The 16280-nt window shown below is 40.5% G+C and overlaps 1 protein-coding gene and 1 long non-coding RNA gene across 25 annotated transcripts in view; one reads left to right on the top strand and one right to left on the bottom strand.

The window, feature by feature from the left end:
* Positions 1-16280, top strand: part of DTNA (dystrobrevin alpha) — a 190010-nt gene that overhangs the window by 38774 nt on the left and 134956 nt on the right. For 2 of the 24 annotated variants that reach the window (XM_081013815.1, XM_081013817.1), the window contains exon 1: positions 1418-1589. The exons of 19 other annotated variants lie outside the window; for them this stretch is intronic. Coding sequence is in view for 1 of the 5 variants with exons in the window: in XM_081013810.1 (XP_080869936.1) it covers positions 1573-1589 (17 nt within the window). In the remaining 4 variants the exon portion in view is untranslated. Of the gene's footprint in view, positions 1-1073; positions 1210-1416; positions 1590-1800; positions 1891-16280 lie in introns of those variants that run through there. 3 more of the 24 variants (XM_081013814.1, XM_081013810.1, XM_081013818.1) reach the window with 3 other exon arrangements.
* The window catches only part of LOC308481474, a 92558-nt gene that overhangs the window by 35549 nt on the left and 40729 nt on the right, over positions 1-16280 (bottom strand). The window lies entirely within an intron of this gene.

Here is a 16280-nt window from a genome sequence, read left to right as displayed (position 1 = left end):
AATTGCTGTGAATCACCGGTGAGGAGAGTGCTGTTGTGCTCTTTTTCGAAATCTTTGAGGTTCTTCCTTTGTCAAATGTGCTTCTGCTAGATGCCTCTTATATTCAGTGCGTGTCAAGTGCTTCCTTGTACATTCAGAAGAGCCTGCATAAGTTGAGGCATCCGCTGGGATCCAAAGAAATGCACAACTACTTCTGTGTGTCCAAGGAAACTTTGAGCTTGTGTTTCTTGAACACTAGATCTCCATGGCACATGTTGAATCGCCGTCAGAAGCACTTTGCCTCTGAATACAAGTTGCTTGGGAAGTACAAGTGGGGAGGGAGTTGCTGCTTTTGGGCTTCCTATAGGCATCTTCTTGCCTGCTGTGAGAGCAGGATGCTGTGGACCAGATGTTGACAAGTGCCTATGAAAACTGCAGGTACTGTTTTAGAAGAGCCATTCCCTGCTTTTTCACATAGAAAAATTTAATGTTTATTCTCAGATTTAATGCCTGCTGTCATGTGTACACACTTAAAAAAAAATCAAATAAAACAGCAAAACTTTTTAATTCAGCTTGGAAATCTGTATAAATTTACAGGTGACCATTAACTACTTAATTTAAATGGTTGCCATTAATCAGCTCAATTTTCTATAACTGGCGGGCAGCACTGCTAAAATGTTAGTAATATAATTCTGATTACCTAGGTTGGTTAGAAAATTACAGGGAAGCCCTGCTTCCGAGCCTCTGGTTGGCCACTTCTGGAAGTAGAATACTGAATTAGATAGATCTTAGTTTAATTTCACAAAGCAGCTTTTAACGTTCTTAAGACTGTGATCCCAAGCACGCCTCATCAGAAATTTGTTTCACTGAAAAATATTGAACATGGAAAGAAAGATGTTTGGGATCAGGATGTAAATATGATCTTGCCAGTGTAGTTGTGGAATACGATGGATGTTATTCTTTTAATATTCAATGATGTAAACCTACCAAATCATGCATGTTGTTCAGAGGCAGAATAACTCCTGTGCCCTCTTGCTGCAGGCTCTGAGGAATGTCACTTGCAGAACATTCCTTTCCTGGGCAGCCAAGTTTGGAAGCTAGTTTATTCCTGGCTGCAAAACTGTGCGGGTGTCTGAATGGGGAGACATGATAGCAAGAGAACTTTGATTTCCATCTCTGCCCACAGAGCAAGGATCAATGAAAGCTTCTCCTTTCATCTTGCAGAGACAGGTAAAAAAAAAAAAAAAGCAGCAGCTGTGTGGGGCTCTCCAAAGGAGAGAAATGAGGGGGGTGGAGTGACAAGAAGTGGGGGAGAGGAGAGAAAGGGAGTATATCCGAGTGCTTGTGATTGGTAAGCTTTGCAAAAGCATCTGCCAGCAGGACTTCAGTGGAATGTGAAACCAAATCATTTACAAGTTAAAGATAGACACAGAGTACACAGCATCTTGGGTAGGGGTTTAAATTCAGTCTCTCACAATTCCTTGCTCTGGAGCTTTTCTTCTTGCCTCCTCCGGGACTTTGTTTGTATTTCCTCCAGACAATAAAAGGACTTTTAGTGTACGGGAATTGTTGGGGAGGGTGGGTGAGAAGATCATGGTTCATACTGCTGGGTAAGTAGCAAGCTTGATTGGAGCTCCTTCTTGCTTTTAACTATACATGCTCACTTTCCTCTGATCTAAATGTTATACGCAGGCATGCTTATAGGTAACGCTGCTTGTTTGCCCTTTATGAGTAGCTTGGAATGCATGCCTCGGTGAGCTGGCATTATACAACTTTACTTGCTGCGGCATGTTTCAGATCTCTTCTTATTTCAGTATCCTGACACAACGGTTTAAAAGTGGTGTTTCATTCCTGCTAGATTTATTTTTCCCCTACCCAATATGCTGGATCTGTTTCACTTGCAAAATTCAAGTGAGTAGTGGAAAGAAATTCTGTAGCAACAAACCTAAAGTCAAGTGGGGTTTAAAAAAAAATGTTTTATTGTTAGTAGCAGGCCATCATAGTTGCAGCCTAGTGCTTCCATTCTGGTCTTGACTCTTTTTCTATGTCACTCTGCAATGTGTAATTATGAACAGAAAACAGATTTTTAGTTCTGTGAAACTTGCTTGGTTCTCAGGCTGCTTTGTTCTGTGCTTTATAAGTTTATGTCCCACTGCATAGTGATCCAAGACAGGATTGTTTAGATATAAGGTACAAAATGACCTCTTGATTAATAAGTGTTTTATTATCAAATGTGTTTGCTTAGATTTTGCATCATTTTCTGATCCTCATTTGAACTGTAATCCTATTGTCAGTTTTGTTATGCGTTTAAAGCAATGGGACTCTTGCATGAAACTAATGGCAGGATTATATCTTCTGCTCTGGGGAAAGGGATTTTATGAGAATATTTAAGAGATTCCTTTTAATGTAAGTATGAAGGGGTTGGGGCATACCTGCTTCTCTGCCAAAAAAAGAATTTTATTGTGAGGATTTAATACAGGCTGTGGGTTGCTTTATTACAATTTGTAAAATGTCAGGTCTTCTGTTTAGTAATTTACAGCTTGCAATTTTTACTATGGTGTAAAATATATTTCCTGCTTTCCGCTTGTGCTGTTGACTTTCTGAAAAAAAACTTTTTGTAGTAGCTGACTGTAGAGGAGACCAGTTTTATTATTCCTGATATTCTAGTTTATATTTTGAAGAGTTGCTTTTAATGCCACAATGGAATCTTTGCCTTGAAAGCATAAGGAGCAAAATTGGCTGCATTCCGTTTCCTTCTTTTGACGGAAAAGCTGCTGCACCTGACAGTTTGCCCTTTTTCCTTGTTAACTAATTCCATTTGTCACAGTGCTCAACAGTATTCTTTGTATGGGGTTTGGGCGGGGGGGGGGGGCTTTATAAACAACAAAATAAAGTTGAAGCGCGAAGTCTGTATGCCATTTCCTAGTGAATGCAATTGAAAAGAAGCAGAAATTATGTACCATGCATTTTGTATTAATGTATTTTTTAATAACTTGTTCTTATGCTAAAAATGGTGGAGAAGAATTTGGGGATTATAACTAGTTGAGTGAGTTCTTAACTCTTAAGTCCTGTGTTACTGCTAATCTCTCATGTTTCATGTAGTGCCAGCAGTGTATTTCGATACTGGAAATTCCAGTGACAGTATCTGTTTACGTGTTGGTGTCACTGTGTGTATTTCATTGTACCCTAGCTTCAGAAGCCACAAAGCAGGTTACAAACAACTTGAACCAGGGAGATCGCTAGGCCATTTTATGAGTGGGGCAAGTCCAGTTTTCTTAGGACTGGGCAGTTCTAGCATCTATATGTTGCAGGAGGGTCGGACTCTGTACGCATTGCCATTTGCTCTCACCCCAGCGCACTCCTGCCCCTAGTGTTGGAAGCAGTGCACGCATAATGTTGGTCACAATCCCTCTGTACCCTGTGGCTTTTTGAGAAATACAGTGGTACCTCGGGTTAAGTACTTAATTCGTTCCGGAGGTCCGTTCTTAACCTGAAACTGTTCTTAATCTGAAGCACCACTTTAGCTAATGGGGCCTCCCGCTACTGCCGCACCGCTGGAGCACGATTTCTGTTCTCATCCTGAAGCAACGTTCTTAACCTGAGGTACTATTTCTGGGTTAGCGGAGTCTGTAACCTGAAGCGTATGTAACCCGAGGTACCACTGTTCTCCGGTTTGATGTGCTTTCCCTCAACCCAGCTTCCATCTGATGGGGGGCGGGGAATGGAAGCCACGGTTCAGTTGGAAGCTGCATTTCAGACAGCCATTGTGCATGCACAGGTGACAGCACATGCACAGATTACAGCCTCAGTGAATTGGAGTTGGGTGTGAGGAAACAAATCAGGTAATTACACATTGGGTGGAGGCATCGCCTCCCCCTCTGGTGTGCACAGCAGCATAAGAAAGCAGCTTGAAATGCATAGCCTCAGCTGCAGTGGTAAATTCTGAGTGCTGGGAAGTTTCCCAGACTTGGTTCTAGATGTTTCTTTTTTATTTATTTACAACGGTATAAAGGGTATAAATAAATCATGGTTGAAAAGTTAAATATGAAAACTCTTACGTAGCTTTTAGAAGCTAGAAAACTGTGCTTTTCTAGTTCCTCTAAGCCAAATGTAAGTTTTCACATCTAACTTGTAAAAACGAATCCCTTTAATCCCTCAGTCCATTGCACACTGACCTGGGAATAAGCCCCACTGAACATAAAGGGGCTTGCTTCTAAGTAAAGATGCATAGCCATGCATGCTGATTTCAGTGGAACAAAGCTAAGCACATGCTCAACTCTGATTGAAACTAGTGAAACTCTAGTGTGCTGCCAGGTTTTTTGAATGGATTATACCATTATATGTTTTATTATTCTTAGATATATGCCCTATGTTTCTTTTGGATAATCCTCATGGTGGTAAAAAGTTTTTTTTACTGTTCCCATACCAGTGGAAAGTCATTCCAGAAAGAAATTCTTGGTTGCCTTCAAGTCTAAAACCTCATAGGCGTGGCACAGAACAGATTCCAGGGATGTTCTTACATTGACTTTTATCCAGGAAATGGAAATGTGATAGCCTTCTCAGGGGCAGTGATCACACTGGCAACTTAACACGAATATCAGGGTGGCCAGGAATTTCTGCTTGTTGCTTCGTGGCAATTAACATGAAGGAAGGACACTTCTCAAGCTAGAATTGTGTTAAGTCCTATGGTAAATGGCTAGCATGAACGTACTCATGGAGGACCACACAGAGATTAATGGCCATCTGATTTAGCTCAGGCACAAACATGAAGTCATAATAAGAATGGCTGACCAAAACCAGTTCTCTCTCGCACACAAGCTTCTACATTGTGTCTGGGCAAGCTGGAGCCTTATCACTTCCCTATTCACTTTCATTTGTAACAACATTGGATTCAACTTATGAGTCCCATGGGCAAAAGCTCGTGCAAGGACTTCTGCTTGTGAAGTAGGCTTCCCCCCTCTCCTCCCCCCATGCCCCACCCCATTAAATTGTCTCAGCAGGTGGTGGGGAGAACTCCCAGAACAATGTGGGGAGAAGAGGGGTGGTTGTTCCATCTGGCAAGCTGAAACGCCTGCCCTGACAGAATGATTGACGTAGCACAATGTTGAATTCCACTCATAGTACTCCATCACTGCAAAGTTTCCTATCTGTGGTTCCTTATTCTCATAAAGGGCAGTGACTTTCTGTAGAGTGGTTAAAAATAATGAGTCAGATATCTAAAAGTACCTTAACAACTGCGATGGGTAGGAAATTGTTGTCTGACAGCTTTTTTTTTTAGGTTCAAAGTGCCAATGAAGCCTTTAGAAATCTTACATTTGTGGACAAAATGTTTGCTTTAAAGATACCAGGGATTTTAGACAAGTAACTGAGATACTTAGGATAAAAAGTAGCAAAACAGTTTTGTGGCACCTTAAGGAAGAATACAGTGGTGCCTCACAAGAAGAAATTAATTCGTTCTGTGAGTTTTTTCGTCTTGCGAAGCACGGTTTCCCATAGGAATGCACTGAAAATCCAAAAGGAAACAAACTTGCAAGACGTTTTCGTCTTGCGAAGCAAGCCCATAGGGAAATTCGTCTTGCGAAGCAACTCAAAAAACAAAAAACTCTTTCATCTTGTGAGTTTTTCGTCTTGCGAGGCATCCGTCTTGCGAGGTACCACTGTACAGCATATACTTTTGTATACTTGTATATTTTTGTCCATTTCATTAGATACACTCAATCTCATAACAAAATCATTTCACACTGGGATTTTATTCAATGATACAAAGTATTGCAAATGGCTGTTGTGGAAAGTATAAAAGTGTTTAGAGATGCATTTGTCAAAAAAGAACACATTAACAGAGATGTCCAGTAAAGTCAGGACTTTCAACCTTTTTAAAAAAATACTGATAGCATGCACCTTAGCTTGGCCAGGTAATTTAGTATGCTATCGTATATCCACTTACCTGAAGGTACGGGGAACTTGCTTTTGAGTACACATGAATAGGCTTGTTCTGCCACTGTATGCTTCTGTAACCTTAGTAAAGTCAATGGAGGAAGTGTGCCTGTTTTTACTTATCTATAAGACTAAGATAATAACAATAAATTTTTTATAAAACCCATTTAGAGAATGGCAAGCAGCATCTAAGTTTATTACCAGAATAACTAATCTTTCACTAGAAATCTTCCAGTGGCAAGGCCATTGTACACCCATAATACTGAACTGTTCGGCAAAAACTAATCAAATTGTGAACGAACTGTTCACGCTTAAATGTAAGCTCTTTCCAATAGAGCAACATGAATATTAATCTGTGCCACCCTTTGCTCTTTTAGTGCTATGGAACTCTTCTCCTTTGCTACAAAAATAAAACAGAGCAATTGGCTGGGTGGTTGTTGTTTTTGTTCACAACTTCTGGAGAACCCAGAAGTTTCCTGGAGGCTTGCCACGGGTTCCTAGATGTGAATGTTTTAAATGCTGTTAGGAGACCCCCGATTCCCTTCAGAGCTACAATTCTTGATGTTCTATGGGAAAAGGGACTGATTGTTAAAACCACACTGGGAACTGTAACTCTCTGAGGGGAGCAGGGATATCCTAACCCTTCTCAGCACTCTTAACAAATTGCCATTCCCGGGATTCTTTGGGATAAGCCATGACTGCTTAAAGTGGTATGATACTCTTTTAAATGTACAGTGCATGTGAGGGTCTAACTTACTATTGTCTGTTGCACTGACTAACACAGGCTTTCCAGGCTCTGACAAGTCTCCCCCCCCCCCCCCGCCGCCATCACCTGCTACTTAATATTTTCTTATAAACAACAACAACTGGGAATACCTAGTATTGAACCTGAGATCCTCTGCATGCAAGACAGTTGCCCTCCCACTGAGATATGGTCCCTCCTTAGGATAACTGCAGATGATGTTATACTACACTCGTACCTTGGTTCTCGAATGCTTTGGTACTTGTATGTTTTGGCTCCTGAATGCCGCAAACCCAGAAGTAAGTGTTCCAGTTTGCGAATGTTTTTCAGAAGCCAGACGTCCAACGCGGCTTCCGCTTGAGTGCAGGAAGCTCCTGCAGCCAGTCGGAAGCCACGCCTTGGTTTTTGAATGGTTACCGGAGTTGAATAGACTCCCAGAACGGACTAAGTTCGAGAACCAAGGCACTACTGTATAAGTGACTTGAAATGCAAGCTTTTCCACAAAGTTATAGGACTGCAGTGGGTGAAAGTGTACACAGAAACCAGGAATGACTTTTCCACTAATGACTCGTTCATGAATATAATGTGGAAAAAACTATTATCCGCATTTCTGCAGGAATGGTGCATTTCTTATGAAAATGATGCACTGGGTAAGCAAGGAAAATTTGTATTGACCGACTGTTCTTAAAATAGAAATATACTCTTTGACTATATTTTGCTTCCCTCACACTTAGGAGTGTTCAGCAGCTTTCAGCTGGCCTCTGTTATATCTCAAAGCTTCAGGCTAAGCCAGGCATAGATTAACCAGCACTGACTGTACCTATTTCACAGGTCATTAATTCTGCCCTTTTCTGTTGTACTGCACTGTAGATAATGTTAAGCTTTGTGATCAGAGTAGCCACGTATGCAGTAAGGAAAAAGCAGGGAAATACACACTTTTCCTTGAAAAGAGAGTTTTATAAAACTGTTTGCAAAAGTGAAATGGGCGGAAATGAGTTGTGCTAGTGCAATGCTACTTAGTTTTGTCATATTCTTGATTAAAGCTGGCAAAGGTTTGACTTCCAAAATGAGTCAGCATTCATAAATCTTTGCAAACACGCACTCAACTCACTGTGGTAATATAGAACAAGACCTCTTTTGGTCTGTATTCAGGAAGTACTTCATATTTTAATGATTAAACCAGCTTTGCAATTCTGCATAATCTATTTGGATTTATAATTATGGCAGTAGTTTTCTTATCTTTGTACAGTTCAGTTCCTAGAAATAGTTCCTGAACTCAGGTAGATTGCCGTGTTATCCTTCCCTGTTGTATCAGAAAGGTTAGGACTGTATGAGTATAAACTGATTTTTTTTGTGACTCTAGAATGGACTTAGTAATTGAAGACATTGCACAGCGCTTACTTTTACACCTGAGTACTATTAAAGTCTTGTTTCCGAAAATTCTGTCTTCCAGCCTGTTTACCCACTTGACTGAATTCCTCAATCTATCATATTGTCGTTTCCAGTAATCTTTTCTTTTTTTTTAAAGCCTCCACCTGGTACCAGTCCCAGTGTAACCTTATTTTACACCTCTGAGCATTTCATGCTAAAAAAAACTGTTCAAGTATTCTTCGTCATCTTTCCCATGCAAGTGGTTTAAATAAAGTCTCTCCATTAGGTTGATAGGCTAATTTGTCTAATTAGTCTTAGGTGCAAGTTTGTGTCCCTCTATTGATACTATATGTGCGCTCAGGATATTCTGATGCTGAAGTGATCATTCATAGTGGTGAACACAATGCATCCTTGAATTGTATTCATCATGGTCATTTGCCATGATTTGTGAATGCTCTATAGATGTACATCAGATGTACATCCAAATGCATAGTCATGGGTAAAAAGAAAAATGTGTTCAACATTACATCAGTTTGGGCCTAATTCATGAGTTAATGTTGCTTTCTTAATATCTCATTAATACTAATATATTGCAGGAATACTACAGATGGTTTTTCGCTGTCCTGTTCAGCAGTGTTTGCCTGAGATCCATACTCCCTCACTCAGAATATGGACTTAAGTAAATTCTGATACATCAAATACAAGATGAGCACTACATTCTCCCGAATTCTTCTCTGGATCAGAATTTAATCTGAGGCAGTGAAGAATTGAACTTCTCCCATCCACAAGCCTCCACCCCCTGTCTTCCAGCTGTCTGCTTTCTTTGCTGCTGCACTAGATACAGGAAGTGAGAATGGAGAAATGGCTCCATCCCCTCCAGCACCTGGCACTGCTACAGTAACAGGTCATACCAATAACAAACTTAGTTGGTCTCTAAGGTGCTACTGGAAGGGATTTTTTCCCCTTGGAAGTGTAGTTTACTCAGTGTCTCCAACACATTCCCTTTGGTTAATTCTGATCATGTTTTATTTTAATATTGCAATGTGCTTTCAGTGTTCAGCTCAGATATATTATTGGTTAATTTGCTAAAGTAGATTATAATTAGGCATTGATTATATTATTTTACACATTTTTCTGCAGCATTTCTAGCTGTGCAACCCTATATTCTGCATGGGCCTCACGCTTGAGGCCACAGGCTTCAAATATCAGAAGACAGAACTTGGGACCACCAGAGTATCAGCTGTTAATGACCGTATAATTTCATTACTATTGACATGGGAAGCATAATTCAATCAGGATGATTTGAAGTTACCACTACTGGGAAGGGAAGGGCAGGGTAACAGTTTAATCCTCCCTACAATACATTTGCATTGACCTACTTAAAATACAGAAGAGAAACTGTCCCTTTCCATTGCAACAAAAATGGATTTGTTCAGTATCTGAACTGCAACTGCACATAAGGAGATTTTCTTAACAATTCTAGGAGGAAGCATAGCTGCAAGATAGAAAACATGATTATTGTCTCAACTTAATTCTTGGAGATGACCCCATTTTGTCCAGTGTCTAAGGTGTTGCTACCTAAGTCAGTGAACACTTTGATGTGGATACCAAAGAGTATGAAGTATGGAGGAGAAGAAAGGTGCCTCTACTTAACAAACATAGTGCTGCCATTAATGTTTTTTATTAATATGAAAAGCGGACATTCAAGGGCTGCAATCTCCCCATCCATTAGTGGTTTTGTATGTTCTTTTTAGTAACCCTGGTGCACTACTGCAACAGTATGCTTTCTTTCTTTCTTTCTTTCTTTCTTTCTTTCTTTCTTTCCTCCCAGTAATAAGAGATCACTTTGTTCGCACCCCATGGCCAAAATGTGTCAGAGAGTCCCGTGAGAACTTGCTGTGTTCTTTTATTGAACATAAGAATGCAAGATGGGCAGAGTGCAGGTTGATATGATGATGCAAAAATCAGAGATGGGTAATCACTAGGGGTGCTTGAAGATTTCATTTGATCCGCATTTTTAATCAAACCAAACCATCGCATGCTTCCTGGACTGTTCAGACTGCAGTTATCCTTCAGTGTTCACATAACGCTGCATCAATGGAACCTGCATAACATCTAGACAACCCCATAAGTTACTGCATGTGTAGATGGTGCCTGGGTGATCTGGGCCATTTTATTTATGCTATATAACCCCCTTCAAACCCAAAGATGTCATACGATGACCACTGATCAGATCAGAAGAATCTTTATCTGCATCAGCCACTAGCCATAGCAATAAAATAAAATGTACTGAAGACAGAGGTAAAAACTTAACTGTACAAAATACATTTTGGAGGTTTACATCCATTGATCCATCTGATGCAAACTGCTGACAGTGACTCTCGATAAGTTCTCAGGAATGAGACCTTTCACACCCCAACAACCTACGAGTTGGAGATGTCCCTTCAGTTGCATTTTATTTTTTCTTATGCTAGTCCTCCCTACTGAATTCTAAGGTAATGAAATGGCAGGGAGTGAAAGTCTGGCTGGAAGTAAAAACCTTCCAGGAACAGTAACAATGCCCTTCAGTTCTCCTGAATGCAGCTGCCAGCATAGGAGCTGTACAATGGCCAAACAGTGCCTCAGGCAGTGCCTATTAAATGACTGTCTTATGCTTCAAAGCATCTCTGATTAGGTTTCAAAAGCCCAAATATTAATTAGCATTGTACGGTTGCTGAATGTGCCCATTCTAAACCCCAGGTATGTCCAGCCCCTATGAGGGCTCTTTTTGCATTACATGCCTCTGCTAAGCTAAGTGGGTTGTTGTGTTAGAGATGAGAGGCGGTGTAGTGCAGCAGCTGCATAGATCCAGGTCAGTGCTTGCAAGAGGTTAATTAAGATCCTTCCATATGGGCAAATTACAGATGTAAATCAGGCACAAGACAGGCCCTGTGGGTTGCTCTGTGCCATGCAAGGCCTCTAAGTGGCTCTGAGGAGGAGAACCTCTGGGAGATAAATCCAGGTTGTTGTTGTTGTTTTCCCTTTCATGCAAAACAATGAATTCTGAAATCCCCCCTGCTGTGGCTCCTGCTTGCAAGAATAGTGGCCAAAATGATGGCCATCTCCAGTGCCAACTGGCTCAAAGTTGTCACTTGCTTGTATTTGTAAAGTGACAGAGCAGCACGTGCTGTTTGGCATCGCCTTCCAACTGTGCCAGCATATTCCCTGAGTTGCTGAGCATCTTGGATGAATACTGAGATATAAAAGGAGAGTAGCTTTGAGCATGTGGCTGCAAAGTTGGCATGGATGGGGGGGCAATGGGGTTGGTTTCATATGAGTTATTGCCTCACTAGTCTCCTACACATACCCTGAATTTTTCTCATAAAATGTTGGAGGATATGTTGTTTTCATTTCTAATTACCATTATTAAATATTTCAATATACCTTTTGCCTTTTACTGCACACATACTACTACTGCTATTTTTCTTCCTCCCAACGCCCAGCCCCCGGCCCACCTACAAATGTGTCCTCTTTTTTGCTCTTCAGAATATCGCAACCTACACTATACATATTTGGAAATAAAATGTTTTCTGAAAACTTATTAAAATATAAAATCTATTATGTTGACAATCCTGCTCATTCATTTGTGCTACACACAACAGAAGGTCAAATTTGAGCTCTTAGCAAGGAGGTGTCGCTTCACATTAGTTGAACAAGGCAGAAAGCTATAGGAACACATGTTAATAAAGATTTTTAAAAATCCTCAAACTCATATACAAATATGGAAGCAGCTGCCTGAACCAATGAATAACTTTGGGTTGTTGTTGTTGTTATTAAGCAAGGTCAGCATTATTATCTGTAAAATGCCTGCATTTTCCTCTACAAATAATGGACATGTCTAGAAACAGATTGACAGTAGATTCAGGATGGGCAAAAGGAAATAAGACCATGATAAGAATCTGTTCTTGATTTAGTAAACAAATAATCAATTTCTGATTCATTACCAAATAATGTGATGATGGCTACTACAATGGCTTTAAACAAAAATCAGACAAGTTCATGTAGGTTAAATCCAGTGCTTTTTTCTTAAAAAAATGTATAGGGGTACTCTCATTTTTACTCAAGAAAATCACCATTTTATAGTTCAAATCGGGGGAAATAAATACAGTAAATGGACAAAAGTACAAAGATTCACAAAATGTGTGAATCTGTGTACCCCCCAGAAAAAAGGCACTGGTTAAATCTACCAGTGACCATTAGCCATGATAGCTGAAAATGGAGCCCCACTGATTAGATTCAGTATCTCATCTTACAAAAAGCTGTGGGAGAACAATTAGGCATGTCTAGCACCAACATGTCCTGCTACTTCACACACAAGATGTTTCAAGAGTATCCCTAAAAATATGAATTCACACCCACATGTATTTGCAAACGCACATATACAGCAGCTGTTCTCTCTGGGGATCTGTGACTAGCTGCAGAGTGCAGCCACAGCGCACCCAGATTTAGGCTGTGCACATATTATCAGATTAAAAGGCAGCAAAGTGGTTATCCCCACTGTGCACATCACTGTACACATCAGTGTGCTTGGATGTTTTTCCAAGTTGTCCACGGTCAGTCCACAACAGTAGGCGAAGAGGGGGAATGGATATCTTTATATGGCTTACATTTTCAAATTGGATTGAAGCTGGTTGGGGGAGAATGCCCCAAACACAGTTTTTCTCATGAAACTATAGGATAGCTGTGGGTTGTGGTTCATGTCGTATGTACACAGCTTCACACATGGGCATAGCCAGGATTGGGGGGGGGGGGGGAAAGGACACACACTTGTTCTCTTCCAGAATGGAATTGATCAGTTCGCAGAAGCCACACCTATCGCTCAGTCAGGTTGCCAGTTGCGTTGCTAAAATATGCCACAACATCATCCAAGTGACCTCAATTAGCATTTCAATTTCAAATATTCTGATTCTTTCTGCTTTTAGTTAAGTATTTTTATTTATTTCTTTCATTTAGGGGGAGAAGCTACGCCCATGGCTTCACAAAGCAGCAGTCAGCTCACACTGGATGCAGAGTTAATTGGAGTCTGTGTGCTGCCTTACTCTTTGAAATAAGTGAAATGGCCATAAATGGTGCTTGAACAATAAAAAACTGGAGTCTGCTCAGTTCCGTAATGGCATGTTCTTCCTCTGGGTAGGCAAGCATTGGTTTTCCCCTGCTCCAAATGCCTGCCTGTATCCTGTGTCCCTTCCAGCTCAAAAATAGAAGGGCATGTGGTTGTTTAAAGGTATCTTCTTTCCTGGGTCTAGTATCAGCCTCCACCTCAAATTGCCTTTCCCACCACTTCTGTGTTGTTCTGCCAATATAATCTCTCCAATCAGTGTTCCAAAGTGACTCAAACTGTGGGACCTCCGCATGCCTGACCTTGAGAGAGTCGATGGGACTTAGTCCATGCTTATTAAAAACATTCATGTCAAAGTAAACAGAAGCATCCACTTGCATCCACACAAGGTCTAGTGGTCTTTCCTTCCAATATTTTGCACTACCCAAAATTATGTCTGGTTCCAGTCAAGATCAGTTCTCATCCTTGGATAACACCCACTCCCCACCCCTGCTTTAGAGATTAGAGCCGGATAATAGCAAACTAATCTTAGAACAGAGTGCTAATAAATATGCATCTGCCTGCCAGTCTCCATATTTTGTCATGGAACAATGACATGTGTATAACAACTTCAATACAGTGATAATGCTTTCTATCCAAAGCATGTGTCACCCAAGGATTTCACAGTGCTTTGTAGAATTTATTTAGATAAGTTTTACAATACCCTTGTGAAGTAGGTAAGGGATATATGTGGGTCATTTAACCCAACTGAGTTGCAGCCAATTTTGTGATAAAATATGGTTTTTCTTTAATGGAATGTAGCACACAATGCGTAGCAGAAAATGAGGAATACTAAAATAAAGACAGGATTTTTATTTATTTTTTCCTGCATTTTAAAAAGTTTTTGAAAACCTTTACATTGCTTGTGATGGGGAAGAACTTTTTTTGGGTGGGGGTGGGCGGCTACACAACAGAGATCAAAACCCATTTTATAATTTACCATTGGGATTACAAATGACTCTTACCCTCTTCTTACACTTGGTTTCACAAGTTTCAGTTATGTCCGAGATTATTGGGCCTGTAAAAAGAATCCTCCTAGGAATAAGTCATTCAAATAAGGTCTGATTTGCCTTTGAAAAAAGGCCTGTGGTGAAAAATGTAACCTAGAGTCCAGTATATATTTTCAATAATAACTCATACTAAAATTTCTAGAGAAAGGGCATTGTATTTATTGAAGGTAACTGAACATGTAGCTACACTTACTAATGAACTTATTATTATTTGTTGAGTTTATGTACCGCCCTATACCCAGAGGTCTCAGGGCGGTTCACTACAACTCCCATCATTCCCAGCCAACTTAGCCAATGGGATAATGGGAATTGTTATCAAACAACATATGTGGGCCCAAGGCTGAAGGACACTGTTCTAAGGGCATGCAACATTTACTCTGGGGTTGCCATTGAAAATGGGGTCCTGAGGAAGTGATCGCACGTGCACACACCAAGGCTCTATAAGCTGACCTTGGACATATGCATGACCAAAAATTTGTGGTTGCCAGGACCATGCTCCTCCTGCAAAAAGCCATGAGGTTTACATTTGAAAGGTTTAATGTTTTTTATTTCACAAGCAAAGGTCACGGCTCTCAGCTTCATCACATTCCAGAGAAAAGCCATGCTAATATGAATTGAATAATGGGGCAATATTGGGTCCTGCAAAAGAGATTCCTGTATGTAACTGTAGGAAGGGTGCTCCCTACAGATACATATGCCCATCTGCAGGAGAAAACTTCAGCTAAACCTAACTGGACTGACTAGAGTCATCATTTTGATCAAAGTGGGAATTAATGTCCCCATCCATAGTCACTACACATTATGCATGACAAGTTGCTTGCATCTCTAGCTCAGTCAGGACTATGGTCTGACATAGGGAGGCAGAACTACTGTATTCATTTTGGACATAAGCTGGATAGGCTAGTTAACATTCTGGGGTTTGTTGTTTTTTCTCCTATGTTTTTATATAATGAGAGATTAATATTTACTTTAGTTATTTGGAAGACATGCAAAAGTCTTTAGCATGGAAATCTCATATCACAGCTTGATCACATTCCAGAGAGAATCTTGCTGGCAGCCGGATTTTCAGAATCCATTACAGGGTTTTTTCTCTCCCTAAATCCATGCAATTATTCACCATGAAATCCTGTCACTGAATGCTGAGCATTTTCTTCTTTTAGTCTTACATGAATGTAAGCATTCCACTGTGAGTGATTGAAGCCTCAATTGTTTCCAGGTTACAGTACATGTTTTCATAAGGCTTTGTGTTTCACCACAGTGTTCCCTAGAGTTGGAAACCCAAAGTGAATTCCTTCTGACTTGTAATCCTACTTCTCTGAAGAGGCAGTCCTAGTAAGATTGCTATTAAATTGTGTGCATTGCCTTCAGTTTGTGTTATGTCGGAGACCTTGCTTATTGGTTTGACCAAAATTACTCTCTTTTTAATTGCATCGTGTTATCTTTGGAGACCAGGTCTTCACTTGTAATCTGTAGGTTTGCTATAAACATACTTAACTGGACTTTTGCTGAGGAGTTTTCTGTTTATGAGTCTCCCTGCTGGGTTAGTAATTACAAAAGGTCTGGAGCAGCCAGATCCTGCTGTTGTAGTGATCATTAAGATCCAGGAATCTTCTATTATTGATACTTGTGTTCATAAACACTTTCTCAGGATGTAGAGTCCATCTTGGCTCCCTAGACCCTTCCGTGTAGATGAGCACTACATTCTTCAACCAGTTGGTAAGCATTCCCAAGCCCTTGATGGTGTGGTGCTGCCCAGTGACCCAGGCTTCAGTACTGTACATTGAATGTTGTGGGGGTTACAGATCTTCCTGTTTGTCGGCCCATTGATTTCTATGGATTTTTCTAATCATGGACAAGCAGAAATGCAGTGTGGGAACTCTGGTGTTTTATTTCATGATGTCACCACAGACTTTTCAGTTTCTTTAGCTTCAGACTGCTGCTTTCTTTATGACTAAAGCTGTCAACCAGGCTTCTCCAACCTGGTGCCCTTCAGATGTTTTGGAAAGCAGAAAAATTCCACCCCTATGTTCTGGGGAACCCCAGCAGAGACTCAAAACTGTGGAACCTGATGTCCTTCATGATGTCATCCCTGTCAATACCAGAACTG

This window comes from Podarcis pityusensis, assembly GCF_964106645.2.
Source record: "Podarcis pityusensis genome assembly, chromosome: 7".
Lineage (NCBI taxonomy): Eukaryota > Metazoa > Chordata > Lepidosauria > Squamata > Lacertidae > Podarcis > Podarcis pityusensis.
Note: the sequence above shows the minus strand (reverse complement) of the source record. Positions and strands in the feature narration are given on the sequence as shown.